At 36.3% G+C, this 21,130-nt stretch overlaps 1 protein-coding gene and 1 pseudogene across 27 annotated transcripts in view; both read right to left on the minus strand.

Annotated features, from left to right (window-relative positions):
* SWT1 (SWT1 RNA endoribonuclease homolog) overlaps nucleotides 1-21,130 on the minus strand; it is a 131,564-nt gene that overhangs the window by 64,384 nt on the left and 46,050 nt on the right. For all 27 annotated transcript variants that reach the window (XM_063647979.1, XM_054466309.2, XM_063648020.1 and 24 more), the window contains 4 exons: nucleotides 19,817-19,980; nucleotides 17,906-18,044; nucleotides 10,012-10,160; nucleotides 2,614-2,801 (listed from right to left, as the gene is read on the minus strand). In XM_063647979.1, the coding sequence (XP_063504049.1) occupies nucleotides 2,614-2,801; nucleotides 10,012-10,160; nucleotides 17,906-18,044; nucleotides 19,817-19,980 (640 nt within the window). The remainder of the gene's footprint in view (nucleotides 1-2,613; nucleotides 2,802-10,011; nucleotides 10,161-17,905; nucleotides 18,045-19,816; nucleotides 19,981-21,130) is intronic.
* LOC129011434 (UPF0764 protein C16orf89-like) lies at nucleotides 3,051-9,958 on the minus strand (annotated as a pseudogene).

Raw genomic sequence — 21,130 nt, forward strand, 5'->3', positions numbered from 1 at the left:
AGAAGGGGATACAATAAATGGAAAGATGGCTCATGTTCATGTATTGGAAGAATTAATATCATCAAAATGGTCATACTTTCCAAAGTGATCTACAGATTTAATGCAATCCCTATCAAAATTCCAGTGTCATTCTTCATAGAAACAAAAAAAAATCATAAATTTCACATGCCAAATTTGAATAGCCAAAGCAATCCCTGAGCAAAAAGAACAAAGCTGGAGGCATCACACTACCTGATTTCAAAATATATCACAAACAACCAAAAATTAACCAAGAAAAAAACAAACAACAAAATATACCACAAAGCTATAGTAACCAAAACAGCATGGTACTGGCTGGCATAAGACAGACACATAAACCAATGGAACAGAATAGAGAGCCCAGAAATAAATTAACATACCCAAAGCCATCTGATTTTGGACATGGGTACCAAGAACACACATTGGGAAAAAGCTTTTACACAGTGAAGGAAACAATAGAGTGAAAAGACAACCAAGAGAATGGGAGAAAATACATGCAAACTATACATCTCACAAGGGATTAATATCCAGAATATATAAGAAACTTAATTCAACAGCAAGAAAACAAGATAACCCAATTAAAAATGTGCAAAAGGATAAACAGCCTCCAGCTCCATCCATGTTTCTGCAAAGGACATGATCTCATTCTTTCTTATGGCACTTAATACTTCATGGTGTATACAGGGCATTATACTTAGCAAACTAACGCAGGAACAAAAAACCAAATACCGCACGTGCTCACTTATAAGTGGGAGCTAAATGATGAGAACACATGGACACATGGAGGGGAACAATGAACACTGGGGCCTATTGGAGGGTGGAAGGTGAGAGGAGGGAGAGGATCGGGAAAAACAATGGGTACTAGGCCTAATGCCTGGGTGATGAAATAATCTGTACAACAAACTCCCATGACACAAGTTTACCAATAAAATAAACTTGTACATGTATTCCTGAACTTAAAGTTTAAAAAATGGGCAAAAGATCTTAATATAAATTTTTCAAAGGAAGACATTTGAATGGCCACCAGGTATATAAAAAATGCTTGACATCACTAATCATCAGGGAAATGCAAATCAAAACCACATTGAGACACCACCTCACTCCAGTTAGAGTGGCTATTATCAAAAAGAAGAAAAGTGTTGGCCAGGTGCAGTGGCTCACATCTGTAATCCTTTGGGAAACCAAGGCAAGAGGACTGCTTAAGCCCAGGAGTTTGCAGGAGTTTGAGACCAACCTGGGCAACATAGTGGCATATCATCTCTATAAGAAATAAAAAAATCAAAAAAATGAGGTGAGAGGATCATTTGATCCCAGGAAGTCACTGCAGTGAGCCGTGATTGTACCACTGCACTACCACCTGGGTGACAGAGCGAGACCCTGCCTCAAAAAACCAACAAACAAAAAAACAAGTGTTGGCAACGATGTGTAGAAAAGGGAACACTTCATACACTGTTAGTGGGATTTGTAAATTAGTGGTGCCATTATGTAAAATAGTACAGAGGTTCCTCAAAAAATTAAAAACTGAACTACCATATGATCCAGCAATCCCATTACTGGGTATACATCCAAAGGAAATGAAATGAGTATGTCAAAGAGATGCCTGTGCTCCTGTGTCTGCTGTAGCACTATTTACAATAGTTTATCTCATAGAGGCAGAGTAGAACAGTGGTCACTAGAGAACGCAGAGGGGAGAATGAGGAGAGGTTGGTCAACATGTACAAAGTTACAATTAGATAGGTGGAATAAGTTCTGGTGTTGCATTGCATAGTAGGGTGACTGGCTCAAAGTAAAGTATTGCACATTACAAAATAGCTAGAAGAGAGGCTTTTGAATGTTTTTTTTGTTTTTTTTTGTTTGTTTGTTTGTTTTTGAGATGGAGTCTTGCTTTGTCACCCAGGCTGGAGTGCAGTGGCACAATCAGTTCACTGCAACCTCCACCTTCCAGATTCAAGCAATTCTCCTGCCTCAGCCTCCTGAGCAGCTGGGACGACAGGCACACGCCACCACGCCCGGCTTATTTTTGTACTTTTTTTTTTTCAGTAGGGATGGGGTTTTACCATGTTGGCCAGGCTGGTTTCAAACTACCGACCTCAAGTGATCCACTTACCTGTGCCTCCCAAAGTGCTGGGATTATGAGTGTGAGCCACCACGCCTGGCCTAAATGTTCTTATCACAAAGAAGATCATGATAAATGCATGAGCTGATGAATACCTCATGAAAAAATAGATGATAAATGCATTACAATAGCCAAGATATGAAATCAACCTAAGTGTCCAATAATGGATGAACGCATAAAGGAAATGTGGTATATATACACAATGGAATACTTTTCATCCATAAAAAAGAATGTTATTCTGTCATTTGTGACAACGTGGATAAACCTGGAGAATATCATGTTAAGTGAAAAAAGCTTTTTTTTCACTTAACACTTAATATGCGTGAGGTATTCATCATGCTCACTAGCCTGATTTGATTATATATCACATATATCTATTGAAACGTCAAATTGTACATCAAATTGTACCCTGTAAATACGTACAATTATAATGTCAATTTAAAAAATAATTAAAAAAAAAATTCCCCCAAATTTAGTACCTGTTCTGATATATTGTAATCCAAACATTCTCTAGGATAGACCAGATTTCTTGATGCCTGCTGGGTTGGGGAAGATGAGAACTCGAGAAAACAGTGATTTCTTGATTATGAGACTTCTTCAATGAAGTACCTTCCTGCTTTTTAGTCACTGTGTTTTCTGAAGAATTTGGCTGAAGTTTTGTCTTGACCTGGGGAAATAAGAATTACATAAAATGCAGCTAGTTCTTCATTTGCAGAGGAGAAAAAGAGAATGGTAACTGTGCTTACAAATGTTCTAGCTTTCTGAGAAGTGGTGGCAATTCTTTTTCTTTTATTATGTACATAATATTCCCAGAAAAGCATCAGAGCTAGAAAAGATATTTTCCTTTTCCATTTAAATCAAACAATATTTCCAATCTACTTATAATGATTTGTTTAGCTAACATGCTAATGTCAATTTAAGAATACTGCTTGAACACTTCTACATATGCAGTATTGAAAGAGATAGAGGACCCCTAGAATACAAAGTATAGAGGTACAATCAAGCCTTAAAGCACCTTACAATCCAGTTTTAAGAAAATGTAAAGGGCTGCAAAGTGTTGTTTAAAAAAAAATCAAGATATAATTTAAACCTTAGGTTATGGGTAATGGTGAACCACTGAAGGTTTCTAACTTAGGCAGTGATATACTCAGAAGTGCACTCTAAGATAAACTAAAACAGAAAAAGGCGGAGGCAAGAAAACTGGTTAGAAAGTTACTGAAATAATCCAAGAGGAGAGTCCTGAGAACATGGATTAGCTATAAAAAGGCAGCAGAATGAAAAGAAAAATAAAATGCATGCAAGAAATATATAGACTTGGCCAAACACTAGATCCAGGGAGTGAGGGAGACCCTAAGACATTCTTTAACCTAGATGTGTTAGAAGAATGATACAAATAAATAGGAACTTAGGGTGGTCATAAATCTAGAACAGAGTGTGTGTGTGTGTGTGTGTGTGTCTGTGTGCACGCACACATGCACACTAAGTAAACTGAACCTTCTTGATTACTCCCCCAGAGGAATGTATACAGTTTTACTCAGTAAAAGTCAAACAAATACTTTGAAGCAATACGTCTCACATACATATACAGGAATTGATGGAAATACTATTTGATGTTCCACAATCACTGCAATTTTAAACATCACATTAACTTATGCATTGCTAATGAGGGACAATTCACTGAACATATCACATATTATAGTGTAGTAGCAATAAACTGTAGTGTGTATTTGTCTATGTTTCCAAATTTTATGGCCTCTTGTTGTAAAGCTAAGAAGAGAGGCTGCTTGCAAATAAGAATCCTCTTTGGATGAACAGAATATGTTTGTTTTTTAGGTATATGTTGAGTTTGAGGTATAAAAAGTTATCCGGGTAAAGATAGTTAGCAAGTAATTGGATATGTAGATCTGCAGCTTAAAAATACAGTTGAGAATCATTCTCATGGAGACAAGTCTTAGGAGATGAAATAGACAAACTGAAGGGGGAAAAGTAGGAACTAGCAAAAATAAGAGGGGAAGAATCAGTATGCAATAACAATAGAAGCCAAGGGAGTCAGGTTTCAGGAAAGAAAAGATAGACACCACCAAGTGCTGAAGAAGGACTGAGAAGAAGAATAAGAAAGAGAAAAGGGTAACTTTGATAATCAGAAAGCAAATGACAACCTACGGTTTCTTTCAGTGGAGTGTGGAGATAAAATTCTACTTGTAAAGGATTAAGGGGTAAGCGAGTGCTCTAGCCTTGTTCAGTTGGCAAAAAAAAAGAAAGAAAGAAAAGAAAAAAGAGACAAGAAAATAAAACAAAAAAAAAGAGTGCAAAAATGAAAACAATGGTTAGAAATTGCTTTTTTTTTTTTTTTTTGAGACAGGGTCTCACTCTGTCACCCAGGCTGGAGTGCAGTAGTGTGATCTCAGCTCACTGCAACCTCTGCCTCTAGGACTCAGGTGATCTTTCCATCTCAACCCTCCCCAGTAGCTGGGACCAGAGATGCAAGCCAACAGGCCCAGCTAATTTTTGTTATTTGTTGTAGAGACAAGAGTTTCGCCATGTTGCCCAGGCTGGTTGGTTGCCCAGATTGGTTGTGGCTCAACCAATCTGCCCACCCTGGCCTTCCAAAGTGCTGGGATTACAGTCATTAAGCACCATGCCTGGCCATAAATTGCTCTTTTAAGAAGTTTGGTAGTTGATGGAAGGACAGTGCAGTAAATAGAATGGCCAATGAAAAGTACAGTATTTAAGAATGGAAAAGATCTAAACATAGTTTAAAGCACAGTAAAAGAGATAAATTACTGATTCCAGTTTTTTAAAAAATATATATCATGCGGAGGGAAAAAGGAAAAGTACCTGACAGAATGTACAAATTTTAACAATAAGTTTAAAAACTTAGTTTTTTGGTTTTGGCTGTACTATAAATATGCTTTGTAAACTTAAATAAAATCACTCCATTTCTCTAGGCTTAAGTTCCCTGTGATAAAATGATTATTTCAAAGGATTAGCTTCATGGATTGCTAATTTCATACATATTAAAAATTTTTTTTAAATAAAATTTCCAATACTATCAGTAGTAACAGTTAATATTTATTGAGCATTTGTTATGAACTTTCTCAGAATTTTCTATTTATTAGCTCATTTAATCCTAACAACTACCCTATGAAACAGATACTATGATGGTCCACATCTTATAATCAACAAAACTGAGGCATAGAAAGGTTAATTAACTCATCCAAAGTCACACAGATGATAAGAGGCATGAACAGGATTTGACCTTCAGCAGCAATCTGACTAGAATGAGGTTATGAGCTCTCTCCATCTGTAAAAGTAAATGTTACCCTTCTTTATCTTCTGGGGCAAGAAGAAAAATTAAAAAGATGATTCTTCCCATTTTTGCCTGTTTACCTTAAATTCTGAACTTAATGAATAGACATAAATGAAAAGACATTTTATCCTGAGATAATTTTCTATCACCAAATATATTTAAAATACAGCCCAGCATTTACCTAATGCCTCTTTTCTTTAGTTCTTAAATAGTAGTGTATACTACGCAAGTGGATTTCTTTATCAAATACTAAATAGCACTTTCTACATGCTAGACATTAAGGTCTCCACAAATATTAACTTGTTAATTCACGTGACAATTCTAAGGCCAGCATTATTATTACACTCATTTTACAAAAGAGAGAATTAAGGTCCAGAGAGTTTAATTAACTAGAGGTTAAAAACACCACAATTCAGGATCCTGAGGCATATAAGTCTAAAGCTTATTAATAAGATTGATTTTAATTACTCTATCATCTTAGCAAAAAGCAAGTCCTATTTTTTTTTAGTGGTTAGAAGGCCCATAAAATGAAAGTGCACATATCCTTTTCCTATTTCTCCCCTCTTATATGAAAATCTGGAAAAGGCAGGGCCCGATGGTTCATGCGTGTAATCCTAGCACTTTAGGAGGCTGTGGCAGGAGGACTGCTTGAGGCCAGGAGTTCAAGACCAACCTGGGCAACAAAGTGAGACCTAGTCTCTACAAAAAAATTTAAAAATTAGCTCAGCATTGTGGCACATGCCTGTGGTTCCAGCTATTCAGGAGGTTGAGGCTGGAGGATCATTTGACACGAGGTCAAGGTCACAGAGAGCTACGAGCTATGGTCACAACTCTGCACTCAGGCCTGCGCAACAAAGCAAGACCCTGTCTCCCAATAAAAAATCTGGAAAATGATAAAGTTAGTTTATTTCCATTTTAGTTTCTCAAAGCAATCAAATAATGAATATTCCTCTTTTCCTCATTTTCTACACTTAATAAATTAAGATTAGGTAGTTTTTACAGTTACTAGGAGATACTGTATCTTTGGAGGTAATCTATTTGTTCCTCAAGTTACTGAGACATGACCAAATATATGACATGTATCAAATCTAATACATTCTATAAAACAACTCCTGTTAAAAGTATATTTTAAAGCATCAGTCCCCAACCTTTTTGGCAACTGGGACTGGTTTCGTGGAAGATAATTTTTCCATGGACAGGTAACTGGGAGGATGGTTTCAGGATGATTCAAACACAGTCCATTTATTGTGCACTTTATTTCTATTATTATTACATTGTAATATATAATGAAATAATTGGCCAGGCGCGGTGGCTCACGTCTGTAATCCCAGAACTTTGGGAGGCCGAGGTGGGTGGATCACCTGAGGGCAGGAGTTCCAGACCAGCCTGGCCAACATGGTGAAACCCTGTCTCTACTAAAAATACAAAAATTAGCCAGGTGTGGTGGCACGTGCCTGTAATCCCAGCTACTTGGGAGGCTGAGGCAGGAGAATCACTCGAACCTGGGAGGTGGAGGTTGCAATAAGCTAGGATTGTGCCATGGTATTCCAGCCCTGGGCAACAACAGAGAAACTCTAGAGAGGAAGGGAGGAAGGGAGGAAGGGAGGGAGGGAAAAAGGGAGGGAGGGAAGGAATATACAACTCACCATAATGTAGAATCAGTGGGAGCCCTGACCTTACAGTCCCATCTGGGGTGATGGGAGACAGTGACAGATCATTAGGCATTAGATTCTCATAAGGAACATGCAACCCAGATCCCTTGTATGCACAGTTCACAATAGGGTTCATGCTCCTTTAAGAATCTAATCCCACTGCTGATCTGACAAAAGGTGGGGCTCAGTAATGTGAGTGATGGGGAGCAACTGTAAATACAGATTAAGTTTTGCTTGCTTGCCAGCTGCTCACCTCCTGCTATGCCAATGCCAGTCATGGCCCAGGGGTTGGGGACCCCTGTTTTAAAGGACTATACTAAATCATAAAGTTCTTGGTTTACTCAGACAATGAATTGTTTCTAACACAAAAATAAAGGTGCAACACTTCAGAGTTCCAATCCTGGAAACAGCATGGACGGTTTCAAGTAATCACACTAAAGCCAAGTGTTGAGGGGAAAGCACTATGAGGATGCTAGATTCTTTGCTACTCGCCTTCATAAATCTCTTGCTAACGTAGCAAATGAAACTTAAGATCCAGAAATAAATAATTTATTAACAAGTCAATGGTTTGTTTTTTTTTTTTTTTTTTTGAAATGGAGTCTCGCTCTGTCTCCCAGGCTGGAGTGCAGTGGCACGATCTCAGCTCACTGCAACCTCTGCCTCCTGGGTTCAGGCAATTCTCCTGCCTCATACTCCTGAGTAGCTGGGACTACAGGTGTGTGCCACCATGCCTGGCTAATTTTTGTATTTTTAGTAGAGACAGGGTTTTGCCATGTTGGCCAGGCTGGTCTTGAACTGCCGCCCTCAGGTGATCCACCCAACTCAGCCTCCCAAAGTGCTGGGATTACAGGTATGAACCACCATGCCCAGTCAAGTCAATAGTTTTAAGTATGCAATGGGCAACATATACGCAGTAGGCATATCATTATCTGACAAACAACACAAAATTTTAACATCATATTTTCATGGTACCTCCCATCTGTAGGTTTTTATCAATGAAGAGGGTTAAAAACTTCACATTATTATTTTTATTTCAATGAATCCTAAATTTTGTTTTATTCTCAATAATCTTAATTAAAAGACTGTTAAGACTTTAAGTATCCTGCACTTTCCATCTGTTCACTACATTTTGTTCACTAAGGTATGATTTAGGACTCAATTTTGTGACGGGAAAGGAGAACACATCTTTTCCAACACAATCAAGGTACAATACTCATGCTATAACCCTCTAAATCCCTAGGCCCATTTTTTCCTACTAATAATTCTAAAAATCACACTTGCCATTAAAAAAATAAACCTACCAATGTTTTGGTCATCTCAAACCAAAAGATCATTTCACTCCTTAAATAAATTCTTTCCTCAAGAATAATCACATATTTCCACTCAGTTTATTTAAAAAGCTGCTTCCTTTACTCCATGAGGTAAGTATTCTCTTAAGCAAGGAAGTGCTTTCCTCATCAACTATGATTAATGTTAGTATCATCTAATCCTTTGATTACTTCATAGGTAGGGGACCTGACTATGAAAAATCAATGAGAAAAACCTGGACAATTCAGTTCCTCAGAGAAAAAAGAGAACATAATATCTATACTGGATAAAAGTTCCATTAATATCTCTTTTAGTAGTAGTGATAACTGAGGTTTTTTGAGCTGTTTATGTTACATAAAACTCTCAGATTTTTCTAGACTTGAAATTAGAGGCCAGGCACAGTACCTCACACCTGTATTCTCAACACTTTGGGAGGCTGAGGCAGGAGGATTGCTTGAGTCCAGGAGTCAAGACCAGCCTAGGTATTAGGGCATAACTCCGCCTCTACAAAAAATATGAACAATTAGCCAGGTGTGGTGGCGCCATGCCTGTAGACCCAGCTATTCACGGGGCTGACGTGGGAGAATCACTTAAGCCCAGTAGGTGGAGGTTGCAATGAGCCCTGATCATGCCAGGGTGACAGAGTAAAACCCTGTGTCAAAAAAATAAAAAATAAAAAATTAGAAGACTGTATTACTGGGTACAAAAATTAGAGAGTTAAGTTTAAAAGATAAAAAGGCATCAGCTAAGATGGCTGCATAAGAATTACATGAAACTTGTTAAAAACTTCACAAATTGGCAAAGTTTGGATAAGGTTCACAGATAACTATTGTATCAATGTTAATTTCATGATTAATTATACTGTAGTTACATAGGATATCCCTATTTTTAGAAAATACATATGGAAATATCTTGGGGAAAAAGAGCACCTAGGGGAAAAAGGGCATCCTATCTTCAACATACTATCAAATAGCTCAGAAAAAAATATGAATAGGTAGACAGATGGACAGATAGACAGGTGGGTAGACAGAGAAAGAAAACAATAAAGCAAATGTGACAAAATATTAACATTTGGAGAATCAGGGTAAATAATATATATGGGAATTCTTTGTACTGCTCTTGTAACCATTTTATAAGTTTGAAATTATTTCAAAATAAAAAGTAAAACAAGGACAACAACATTACCAAGTAACACTGTCAAAAAATAGATTCAGTAGGGTTTCAGAAAGTCTTGACATCTGTATGTTTAAAACAGTTTCCTAGGTATTTTTGATGTGAGATCCTAGGTATTTATATGTGAGATCCACTGGCCTAGGGCACTGTAAATGAACAGTCAAATAGCATGCATAACTTTCTTCCATCCATAAGTGAAGATAATATAAAATAAGAACAACTGCTGTGACACTGCTTCCATAAAAGGAGGTATGGGTTTTATAACTTGTAAGAGTTGCTTACTCTCTATTCAATTCACTTAACATTTACTTAACGCCTTTAGTATGTTAGAATAAGTTAGAATTAAATTATCCTTTACCTACTGTTGTCTGCTAAACACATTTTCAGAACATATGTAATTAGCTACTCCAACTGGCATTCCAAAGGCATCTTACCTCTAAAAATGTCTGAAGGAGGCTGTTTACTTGAGCAAAGGTCTGTGGAAGAATACCATCATAATTTGACCTTGTACTGAAAGCATGTAACAAACTTCTAGAATCCTGAAGCAAGAATTTGACTGTTGTAAAATCCACTACCTTATTAGCTGGTAACAGAAAATTAAGACAGAAAAATATGGAAGAATGAGTATACATCATAAAAATGTCTTTGGAACACTAATATTAATTTTGAAATTTAAGAAGAGTATACATTTACACCTATATGCCACTCCTAAGTTATCCCTCTGGTACAAAAAGCAATAATTAAATAGATTTAGTTATAGATAAAGTCCTTTGAGTTGATTCTGGTATTCTGAATTCAGATTTCAGGAGTTCTCTCAGCACGGTCAACTTCAAAGTAAAAGTAAAGTTAAAGAATATTACACTCCCCAGAAAAAAGAGAAAATCACCAAAGAAACAAGTCAAACCACAGATTTCAATGCTGAGGTGATTTCACGTAAGAGTACTATGGAGAGATCAGAAGAGTCAGACTACACTGGTAAGAATGTCAGTTATATATGGTACCTCTCATCATCACCTCAGCTATCTACATAGTGATTTATCTTCAACTCCATTACATGAAACTTAATACTATGTTTATTGAAAACTATGAGTTACCTCTATATGTACAACACAACTTCAGGAGAGAAAAAAAGTTTGGGCAACAGTGAGAAGCAAAAGAAGCCTGCAGAATTTTTTTCCTGTAAATTAAAAGTGAGAAAATCTACAAACAATAATTTAAAGGTATAACAATTTTACCTCAAGGAACTAAAACTAATTACATTAACTTCTCAAACTAGTTGGGAAAGCTGGTGACAATAATTTCCAAAATTTCAAAAGTTATAAACAATAAAATTAAGTAACTAATGTCATAAAACTCAGACAAGAAAAAATTATTTCCATTATTAAAGCAGAATGCTACCTAACAGTTTTCAAAATAACCATGCTATACTGTTGTTTACTTTTTGTTTTAATGTTCACAGTTTCAGAGACTCTATTGTATTCTGAAACATCAGCATGGCTGTTCAATGGCACTATGAGTTTAAAAAACAATGAGTTCCTCTGTATCACTTACACAAGAACTTGCTTGTGAAATCCTGAAGGGTCAAGTGAAATAAAAACTATATCTTAATAATTAATTCCACAACATTCAGAAACTCTAATCTAATGTAATGGTTATAGCCAAGCCTCTGGTTTCTCCTTTATCCAAAAATATAAAAAATAATAATAAAGCAAGCCAATGTATTTCCTTACAGGAAAACTTTCATTTCTTTTTAAAGCCAATGACTAGTTTAAATTCCTGTGGGTAATAAGAGATGCTACACACAGGACAGACTGTAGATGTGATGAACTACATAAATCCCCTGAGGAAGATATAATTGGACACAATTTCTTTAAAGGGTGCTTTTCCAATGTAACGTATGTTTAATGAGGCTTACATATATGAATTAATCATTTTATTTCTGTCTTACAAAAGTTCCTAAGATTACGAGGAAAAGGGTAATAACAATAATAAATCCAGTATACAGACACAACAAAAAAAGAAATCTACATGAATGAAACAGTCTAATGCTTATATAAGGCCAATAATTATTTAAAGCTAATATGGGTAACAAAGTCATAAAAGTTACTAGTCATTTTCCACACAATTTTCTATGAACTAATCTAAGGATACATGCTTGGTATTCTGAAGTTAAACAAATATATAATTCAACAGCTGAAGGTATTATTAAAAGATAGTATACAAGAACATAAACTGTGATTTTTCTCATTCAAAATCATCTTAGAGCAAGAAGTACTTTTTTTTTTTTTTTTTTTTTGAGACAGAGTTTCACTCTTGTTGCCCAGGCTGGAGTGCAATGGCGCAATCTTGGCTCACTGCAACCTCCACCTCCCGGGTTCAAGTGATTCTCCTCTCTCAGCCTCCCGAGTAGCTGGGATTATAGTTACCCACCACCATGCCCAGCTAATTTTTCTGGATTTTTAGTAAAGACAGGGTTTCACCATGTTGGCCACGCTGGCAATGAACTCCTGGCAAGAGGTACTTTTATACTCCCATGACATATTCTTCATAACTCATTAAACGTTAGGCATCAGATTCTTCGAGATCAAAGACCAATAAACTATAATGATCACAAAACTGATTTTTCAGCAGAAGATACAGTCATCACATCTTCACTTCTCTCCTTAACGTCAGTTAGAGCTGCCACCTACCACCTCTCAGCTGCGTCTAAGAGCAGACGCCCCTGCCAGGAAAAACAGATGGAAGATGGCAACTAGACCCCTCATTTTTTACACTAACTTTGAGATCACACATAGTTTATGGACTTTCTCTTTTAAAAGATCAACTAAATTATGACCCTGGTAAAAGATATGAAAAAAGGTTCTATATGATTTTTTTTTATTTTTTTATTTTATTATTATTACACTTTAAGTTTTAGGGTACATGTGCACAATGTGCAGGTTTGTTACATATGTATACATGTGCCATGTTGGTGTGCTGCATCCATTAACTCGTCATTTAACATTAGGTATATCTCCTAATGCTATCCCTCCCCCCTCCCCCCACCCCAAAACAGTCCCTGGAGTGTGATGTTCCCCTTCCTGTGTCCATGTGTTCTCATTGTTCAATTCCCACCTATGAGTGAGAACATGCGGTGTTTGGTTTTTTGTCCTTGCGATAGTTTGCTGAGAATGATGGTTTCCTACAAAGGACATGAACTCATCATTTTTTATGGCTGCATAGTATTCCATGGTGTATATGTGCCACATTTTCTTAATCCAGTCTATCGTTGTTGGACATTTGGGTTGGTTTCAAGTCTTTGCTATTGTGAATAGTGCCACAATAAACATACGTGTGCATGTGTCTTTATAGCAGCATAATTTATAGTCCTTTGGGTATATACCCAGTAATGGGATTGCTGGGTCAAATGGTATTTCTAGTTCTAGATCCCTGAGGAATCGCCACACTGACTTCCACAATGGTTGAACTAGTTTACAGTCCCACCAACAGTGTAAAAGTGTTCCTATTTCTCCACATCCTCTCCAGCACCTGCTGTTTATAAAACTGCTTTGGAGAGATGTCCAATATGTTGTTCCATGTCCTTCATATAATCATATCCCTAATAAACAACTTCTACAACTGAAGGCAATGACAGGAAAGTGCCATTCCTTAAAAAATTGGTAACTTATAAAAATAGATATTTGGATGGTTGTAGATGTGTGGTGTTATTTCTGAGGCCTCTGTTCAGTTCCACTGGTCTATATATCTGTTTTAGTACCAGTATCATGCTGTTTTTGTTACTGTAGCCTTGTAGTATAGTTTGAAGTCAGGCAGTGTGATGCTTCCAGTTTTGTTCATTTTGCTTAGGATTGTCTTGGCTATGTGGGCTCTTTTTTGGTTCCATATGAAATTTAAAGTAGTTTTTTCCAATTCTGTGAAGAAAGTCAATGGTAGCTTGATGAGGATAGCACTGAATCTATAAATTACTTTGGGCAGTATGGCCATTTTCACTATATTGATTCTTCCTATCCAGGAGCATGGAATGTTTTTCCATTTGTTTGTGTCCTCTCTTACTTCCTTGAGCTGTGGTTTGTAGTTCTTGAAGAGGACCTTCACATCCCTTTTAAGTTGTATTCCTAGGTATTTTATTGTCTTTGTAGCAATTGTGAATGGGAGTTCATGCATGACTTGGCTCTGTTTGTCTGTTCTTGGTTTATTGGAATGCTTGTGATTTTTGCACATTGATTTTGTATCCTGAGACTTTCCTGAAGTTGCTTATCAGCTTAATGAGATTTTGGGATGAGATGATGGGGTTTTCTAAATATCAATCACGTCATCTGCAACAGAGACAATTTGACTTCCCCTTTTCCTAACTGAATACACTTTATTTATTTCTCTTGTCTGACTGCCCTGGCCAGAACTTCCAATACTATGTTCAATAGGAGTGGTGAGAGAGGGCATCCTTGTCCTGTGCTGGTTTTCAAAGGGAATGCTTCCATCTTTTGCCCATTCAGTATGATATTGGCTGTGGGTATGTCACAGCTTAAGAGCTATTTATTTATTTTGAGATACGTTCCATCAATACCTAGTTTCTTGAGAGTTTTTAGCTTGAAGGGCTGTTGAATTTTGTCCAAGTAAATGCTGTTAGGAAAACTGGCTAACCATATGCAGAAAGCTGAAACTGGATTCCTTCCTTACACCTTATACAAAAATTAACTCAAGATGAATTAAAGACGTAAACATAACACCTAAAACCATAAAAACCCTAGAAGAAAACCTAGACAATACCATTCAGGGCATAGGCATGGGCAAAGACTTCATGACTAAAACACCAAAAGTAATGGCAGCAAAAGCCAAAATTGACAAATGGGATCTAATTAAACTAAAGTGTTTCTGCACAACAAAAGAAACTATCATCAGAGTGAACAGGCAACCTACAGCATGGGAGAAAATTTTTGCAATCTGTCAATCTGACAAACCCCTAATATCCAGAATCAACAAAGAACTTAAATAGATTTACAAGAAAAAAACAACCCCATCAAAAAGTGGGCGAGGGATATGAACAGACACTTCTCAAAAGAAGACATTTATGCAGCCAACAAACATATGAAAGAAAGCTCATCATCAATGGTCATTAGAGAAATGCAAATCAAAAGCACAATGAGATACCATCTCATGCCAGTTAGAATGGCAATAATTAAAAAGTCAAGAAACAACAGATGCTGGAGAGGATGTGGAGAAATAGGAATGCTTTTACACTGCTGGTGGGAGTGTTAATTAGTTCAACCATTGTGGAAGACAGTGTGGTGATTCCTCAAGAATCTAGAACTAGAAATACCATTTGACCCAGCAATCCCATTACTGGGTATATATCCAAAGGATTATAAATCATTCTACCATAAAGGCATATGCACATGTATGTTTACTGCGGTACTGTTCACAATAGCAAAGACTTGGAACCAGCCCAAATGCCCTTCAATGATAGAGTAGATAAAGAAAATGTGGCACATATACACCATGGAATACTATGCAGCCATAAAAAAGGATGAATTCATCTCCTTTGCAGGGACATGGATGAAGGTAGAAACCACCATTCTCAGCAAACTAACACAAGAACAGAAAATCAACCACCACATGTTCTCACTCATATGTGGGAGCTGAACAATGAGAACACATGGACACAGGGAGGGGAACATCACACACTGGGGCCTGTCAGGGGGTGGGGGACTAGAGAAGGGATAGCATTAGGAGAAATACCTAATGTAGATGATGGGTTGATGGGTGCAGCAAACTCCCATGGAACGTGTATACCTATGTAACAAACCTGCACGTTCTAAACATGTACCCCAGAGCTTAACGTATAATAATAAATAAATAAATAAATAAATAAGAAATTGGAGCCAGGATAGCACGAAGGAGGGGAGCTCATGCTTGCATTTCTGAGATAACAACAGTCTCAAGGATTTTCTAAAAAAATCCCACAAGAAAGTCTTCCATGTCCTTCATGCATCTCATGCTTTTCATGATCCACGTCTTGCATGTATGCACATATTTCTAAACCGGGTTTATCACTAGACATTCTTTAGGACTACAGCAGTTCAGATAAGACGCTCTTGAAAAAACGTTTGCCCAGTAACAGTGTCTCCACCAATGAACTAATGCCAACTCTGGCTTTGAGCCTCAGGCACCAATAAACTCTGTTTTTAAGCAGCTTGTATGAACTTCTTTTTGCCAATAAAAGCTTTCCCTTACTCTCTCCTCTTCAGGTGCACCTGCGGCTTGCCATAGCTATGCATCCTAGATTAGAATCCTTTTTCCTTACTCCTGAGTAAATTCATCATGTTAGGAGATCAAAAAAAAAAAGATATTCATCGAACATCTACCATGGATGAGACATAAGGAAATGACTAGGTGCTTTAAATCCCCTAGGGGAAATATTTATTTATTGACTTACTTTATTTATGGTTGACACATAATAATTGTACATATTTATTGAGTACAATGTGATGTTTTGACATATGTATAAATTGTTTAACAATTAAATCAGGGTAATTAGCATATCTATGACCTTAAGCATTTATCATTTCTTTGTGATAAGAATATTCTCTTACAGCTATTTTGAAATACACAATATGTAACTGTTAATTCTCACAATGCAGCAGAACACCAGAACTTATTCCTCCTATCTAACTGCAGCTTTTTATATTGCTCAATCTCTTACCATCCCCTACCACTGCACCTTCCCCATCCTCTGGTAATCACTATTCTACCCTTTACTCCTCTGAGAACAACTCATTTTCAAAGAGTTTACGCTTCAAGGAAAAGACAGAGAATAAGGTACAGCTATCATAGAATATGCATTTTTTTTCCTTTTTGTCCTAGCTTCTATGAAGATTTTAAGGTTAAAATCTGGGCTCAAGTGCTGCAATAATGATTTGCATAAGATTCATGATTAATCATCTCCTATTCTTCATTATCTGGCCTTGGTGCCTTTAATAATTTAATTATTTAATGGCCCTCTTGTACTCAGGTTGTTATAAGGCATCACAGTTATGTTTCAGAAGTACGCTGGATATAATTAATATATGAAATAGTAAACACATCACTTCATGTGAGGAGTCTGAAAAAAGCAAAGTACCAACTGAACCTTTAATAATAATCACACTTTGCTTTTTTATATTATATATATGTTTTTTTGAGACAGGATCTTATTCTGTTGCCCAGGCCAGAGTGCAGTGGTACCATCTTGGCTCACTGCAACCTCTACCTCTCAGGCTCAGATGATCCTCTCACCTCAGCCTCCCAAGTAGCTGGGTCTACAGGCATGCACACCACACCTGACCAACTTTTGTATTTTTCGTAGAAGGGGAGTTTTGCCATGTTGCCCAGGCTGGCCTTGAACTCCTGGGGTCAAGCAATCCACCCACCTTGGCCTCCCAAAGTGCTGAGATTACACGCATGAGCCACCATGCCCAGTCTTTGCCTTTTAAAGGCATAACAAGATAAATCTAGTTATTTGAACAAGTCACTTACTGTTTCAAGACTAGTTTCCTTGATCATAAAATATAGGCTTTAATAACATTAGATCAGTTTTTCTCACATTTTTTTCCTCACAGCAGATAAACTTTTTTCAAAGTCCTATATAGAATCTCCATAAATAAAGAAATTTTTAAAAGCTGCTCTGGCTAAAGTTGGGGTTGAGGGCCAAAGGCACCACCTACTGGGCTCCCCTTCAATCTTTCCATCACCCATCTGTGGCAGCAGAGGCACTTCAAGAAGCCAAAAGTTCTGCTCAATATAGTTTAAAAACCAACTAAGTTGTTCACTGTGGTCTCTTCCAGTTCTAAAATTCACTATACATGAAAGCCAAACGTTTCCTGTTCCTTATCCATATAGTTTAAATAGAAACCTTGACACACTATTCTGAAAATTAGTACACGAAATGTGCTCAAAGTTTGTGTTAAACACTGTAAGAAACGAAAAAAGTCTAATTAATTCTACTGGTGTATCTGAACAGACCGTAAAACATGGTTTTAAAAGTTTTCAAAGTAAACATCATCAAAAATTATATATTCACAATATTTTGAAATATCAACAATACCATTTACCGTCACAAGCTCTATGAGCTGCATCTATTCATCTAGTTTCCACAAATACATAGCTCTATGAGCTGCATCTGTTCATCCAGTTTCCACAAATACCTTTATAAATTAGAAGTATAAATGATTAAGAACTAATTAACAAATTCTTCATTAATTTATCTTCACATCCCAGGGAATATATCTGCTAGTCTGATATACAACACTGCTAAATACAACACTGCTAAAGAGAAAAATAAAAGCTTCATACCTTTACAGAGATTTTTGTATAGGCTCTCAATAGTTACAAGCAAGTTCTTTTCCATAACTAATCCAAATACAGCCAACCAATGTTTTTTAAAGCACTGTAGTAAATGTAGTAGAGTCCATGGTGGTTTCAGGTACAGGATCTAAAGAGTATGTAGAAAAAAATTAACATCTCTAGATTTATTATTCCTATTATTAAAAAGTACCTATTTAGGAATTCCTACATATATTTCTGAGCAAAATATAATTAGTTGGATTCTTTTTAAATTAAAAGATGTAAAGTCAATCATAACATTAAAATGCTAATTCCATTGCAAATTGCTTTTGTAAAACTCACATTAGTATTAATCTTAATAGTTTCAGAAACTGTGCAAAAAAGAAAAACATAGATCTAATCAGAGGAATAATTTTATCAGCTAAGGTCCTTCAATCTACTTGTCAACACAGTCATCGCTATAAGAAAATTAATCTAATTATTTCATGTAACTGGGTGAAAATCCATATAGAAAAAAGATGTTTGGTGGCTCATGCCTGTAATCCTAGCACTTTGGGAGGCCGACATGGGCGTATCACAAGGTCAGGAGTTCGAGACCAGCCTGGCCAACACGGTGAAACCCCGTAACTACTAAAAATGCAAAAATTAGCTGGGCGTGGTGGCAGACACTGTATTCCCAGCTACTTGGGAAGTTGAGACAGGAGAATCGCTTGAAACCGGAAGGAGAAGGTTGCAGTGCGCCGAGATCACGCGACTGCACTCCAGCCAAACTCCATCTCAAAAAAAAAAAAAAAAAAGAAGAAAAAAGATCTCAGTGATCACTGTCACTTGCTACACTCTTGCAGAGACATGCCTATTAAAAACATTGATCATTTAATTCTATGAGATGTCAGCACTTCCTTTTCTGAATCATTCACATATATACAATTACTTTCCTTAACTCTACTACGAGATATCAACACTCCTAGTATCTTCTGATGATTCATCATCATTTTGGTTCAACTTTGTCAATATAATCAAGTAGCAAATGCACCGTTCTGGCAAATATTAGAATCTCACTGAACAGCTGGAATAGATACAAGCTATGATTGATGCGAAATCATGTTTCTCCTAGCTATAAATGCTCACACCTATAATTCCAGCACCATGGGAGGCCGAAACAGAAGGATCACTTGAGGTCAGGAGTTCGAGACCAGCCTGACCAACATGGAGAAACCTCGTCTCTAATAAAAATACAAAAATTAGCTGGGCATGGCGTCACATGCCTGTAATCCCAGCTGCTTGCGGGGCTGAGGCAGGAGAATCACTTGAATCTGGGAGGCGGAGGTTGCAGTGAGCCAAGATCATGCCATTGCACTCAAGCCTGGGCAACAAGAGCGAGACACTGTCTCAAAACAAAACAAAAACAAAATAAAAAAACACTGAACTTTTGAAACCATTATTATTAGAGTTTTACTGATTGTTAAAAAGGTGTGAATCCAAAGAAAATTCAAAATATCTTACTAATACAATCAACTTATACTCTGATGCTTACATTTACATGGCACAAGCAAAAATATATACTTCTTTTTCTGCATACATATTGCTAGGGAGATTCCCTATATTCGACATTTTGACTCAAATTAAATAGGTAAGTTTTTTTAAATTCAATTTAAGCACCATGGGACAGTGCATCTGACACAGAGCAGATGCAAAATAAATAGCTGTTTACTCAAAAAAAAGAATAACATATATTCCTAACCATTAAGAAATGTCCATCATTTAACTGTCAAAAAACTATTTCAAAAACTTGAAGAAAAATGTAACATGATACAGATTATTCAATGAAGCGTATGCATTTTATACAAGTAATATTTCTTAAGATAACAAATCTTCAGCAATAAAAAAGAAATTTTCAACTAATAGAGTTCAACTAATCACCTCCATCCAAAGGTTTCCGAAAGCAATTTTCATTTCTGTTTCTAATATTGAAGATAAACCTGTTCCAAGAGATTTTTCAAGATCAGATACAATGCTCTCAAGCAGAATGGACAGTCCAGAATTTGTAGATTCTTCCTTATAGCTCTCTTTCAAGGGTGTTGTTTCTTTAAAACAAATAGTTACAGACTTTATTTAGAATGCTAACAGTAATTATTATACATATAATCGGTATATTGCCATAAACAGTAAACATTTTGTGTATATATTTTAATTATATATAAAACAAACCAATATTTTATTTTCAAAACAATGTAGAAACATGTATCTCTATTATAGTTACTTTAGATGCAACATAAATATATTACTTTAACAAATGTTTTATCTTTTTAACAGGCAATTAAATAATATTTTTACTCAAATAAAAATGTAAGAAATGTATGTGATATTTCAACTACAATTTAATTTTATTATTTTCCAAAGAGAGTTACAAGAATGTCTTGGATTTCTTCACAACAAAAAACCAAGAACTATGGATCAAAATGGGTTTTTTTCCAAAAATGGAATATTTTTCTTTTTTTTTTCTTTTGATATGGAGTCTCGCTCTGTCGCCCAGGCTGGATGTAGTGGCGCGATCTTGGCTCACTGAAACCTCTGCCTCCTGAGTTCAAGTGATTCTCCTGCCTCAGCACCCCGAGTAGCTGGCAAAAATGGAATATTTTTCTAAACTCAGCCCACATCAATAAATTTCCAGCTTAACTATCTTCATGCTCTCCTCCTTTAAAAGGAGCTTTTATTATTTTAAGTGATATTACTTCATTAACATTACTTTTTAGATACTTGAAAACAACTGTAATTTTCTCATGGCAAAATTAAAAATATTAAGTGGCTTATCTCTACAAAGTGGACAAGCTAAAGGCACACTACCTTTGAAAAACTGTAAACTAGAATATCCTGTTATTCCTTCAAAGGCCATTTTGAATATTATGACAAAAACATTATTTCCAAAAAGGGTAAATAAGTAGTATATATGTATATATGACTATTTACACAATTATATATAAAATGCACATATATTAGAGACTTCAATAATCATTTTCCCCAAAGAGGGAAAAGGTGGGATGTACTTATAAATAATGTCAGGTTTAATATAATATTCCTTCAAATATCAAGCTACAGAACAGATTATTCTGGTGAAAAAAAATGAAATAATAGCATTGTCCTTACTTTTTTTTTTTTTTTCCTGAGACGGAGTTTTGCTCTTGTTGCCCAGGCTGGAGTACGATGGCACCATCTCGGCTCACTGCAACCTCCACC

Source organism: Pongo pygmaeus, chromosome 1 (genome assembly GCF_028885625.2).
Source record: "Pongo pygmaeus isolate AG05252 chromosome 1, NHGRI_mPonPyg2-v2.0_pri, whole genome shotgun sequence".
NCBI lineage: Eukaryota > Metazoa > Chordata > Mammalia > Primates > Hominidae > Pongo > Pongo pygmaeus.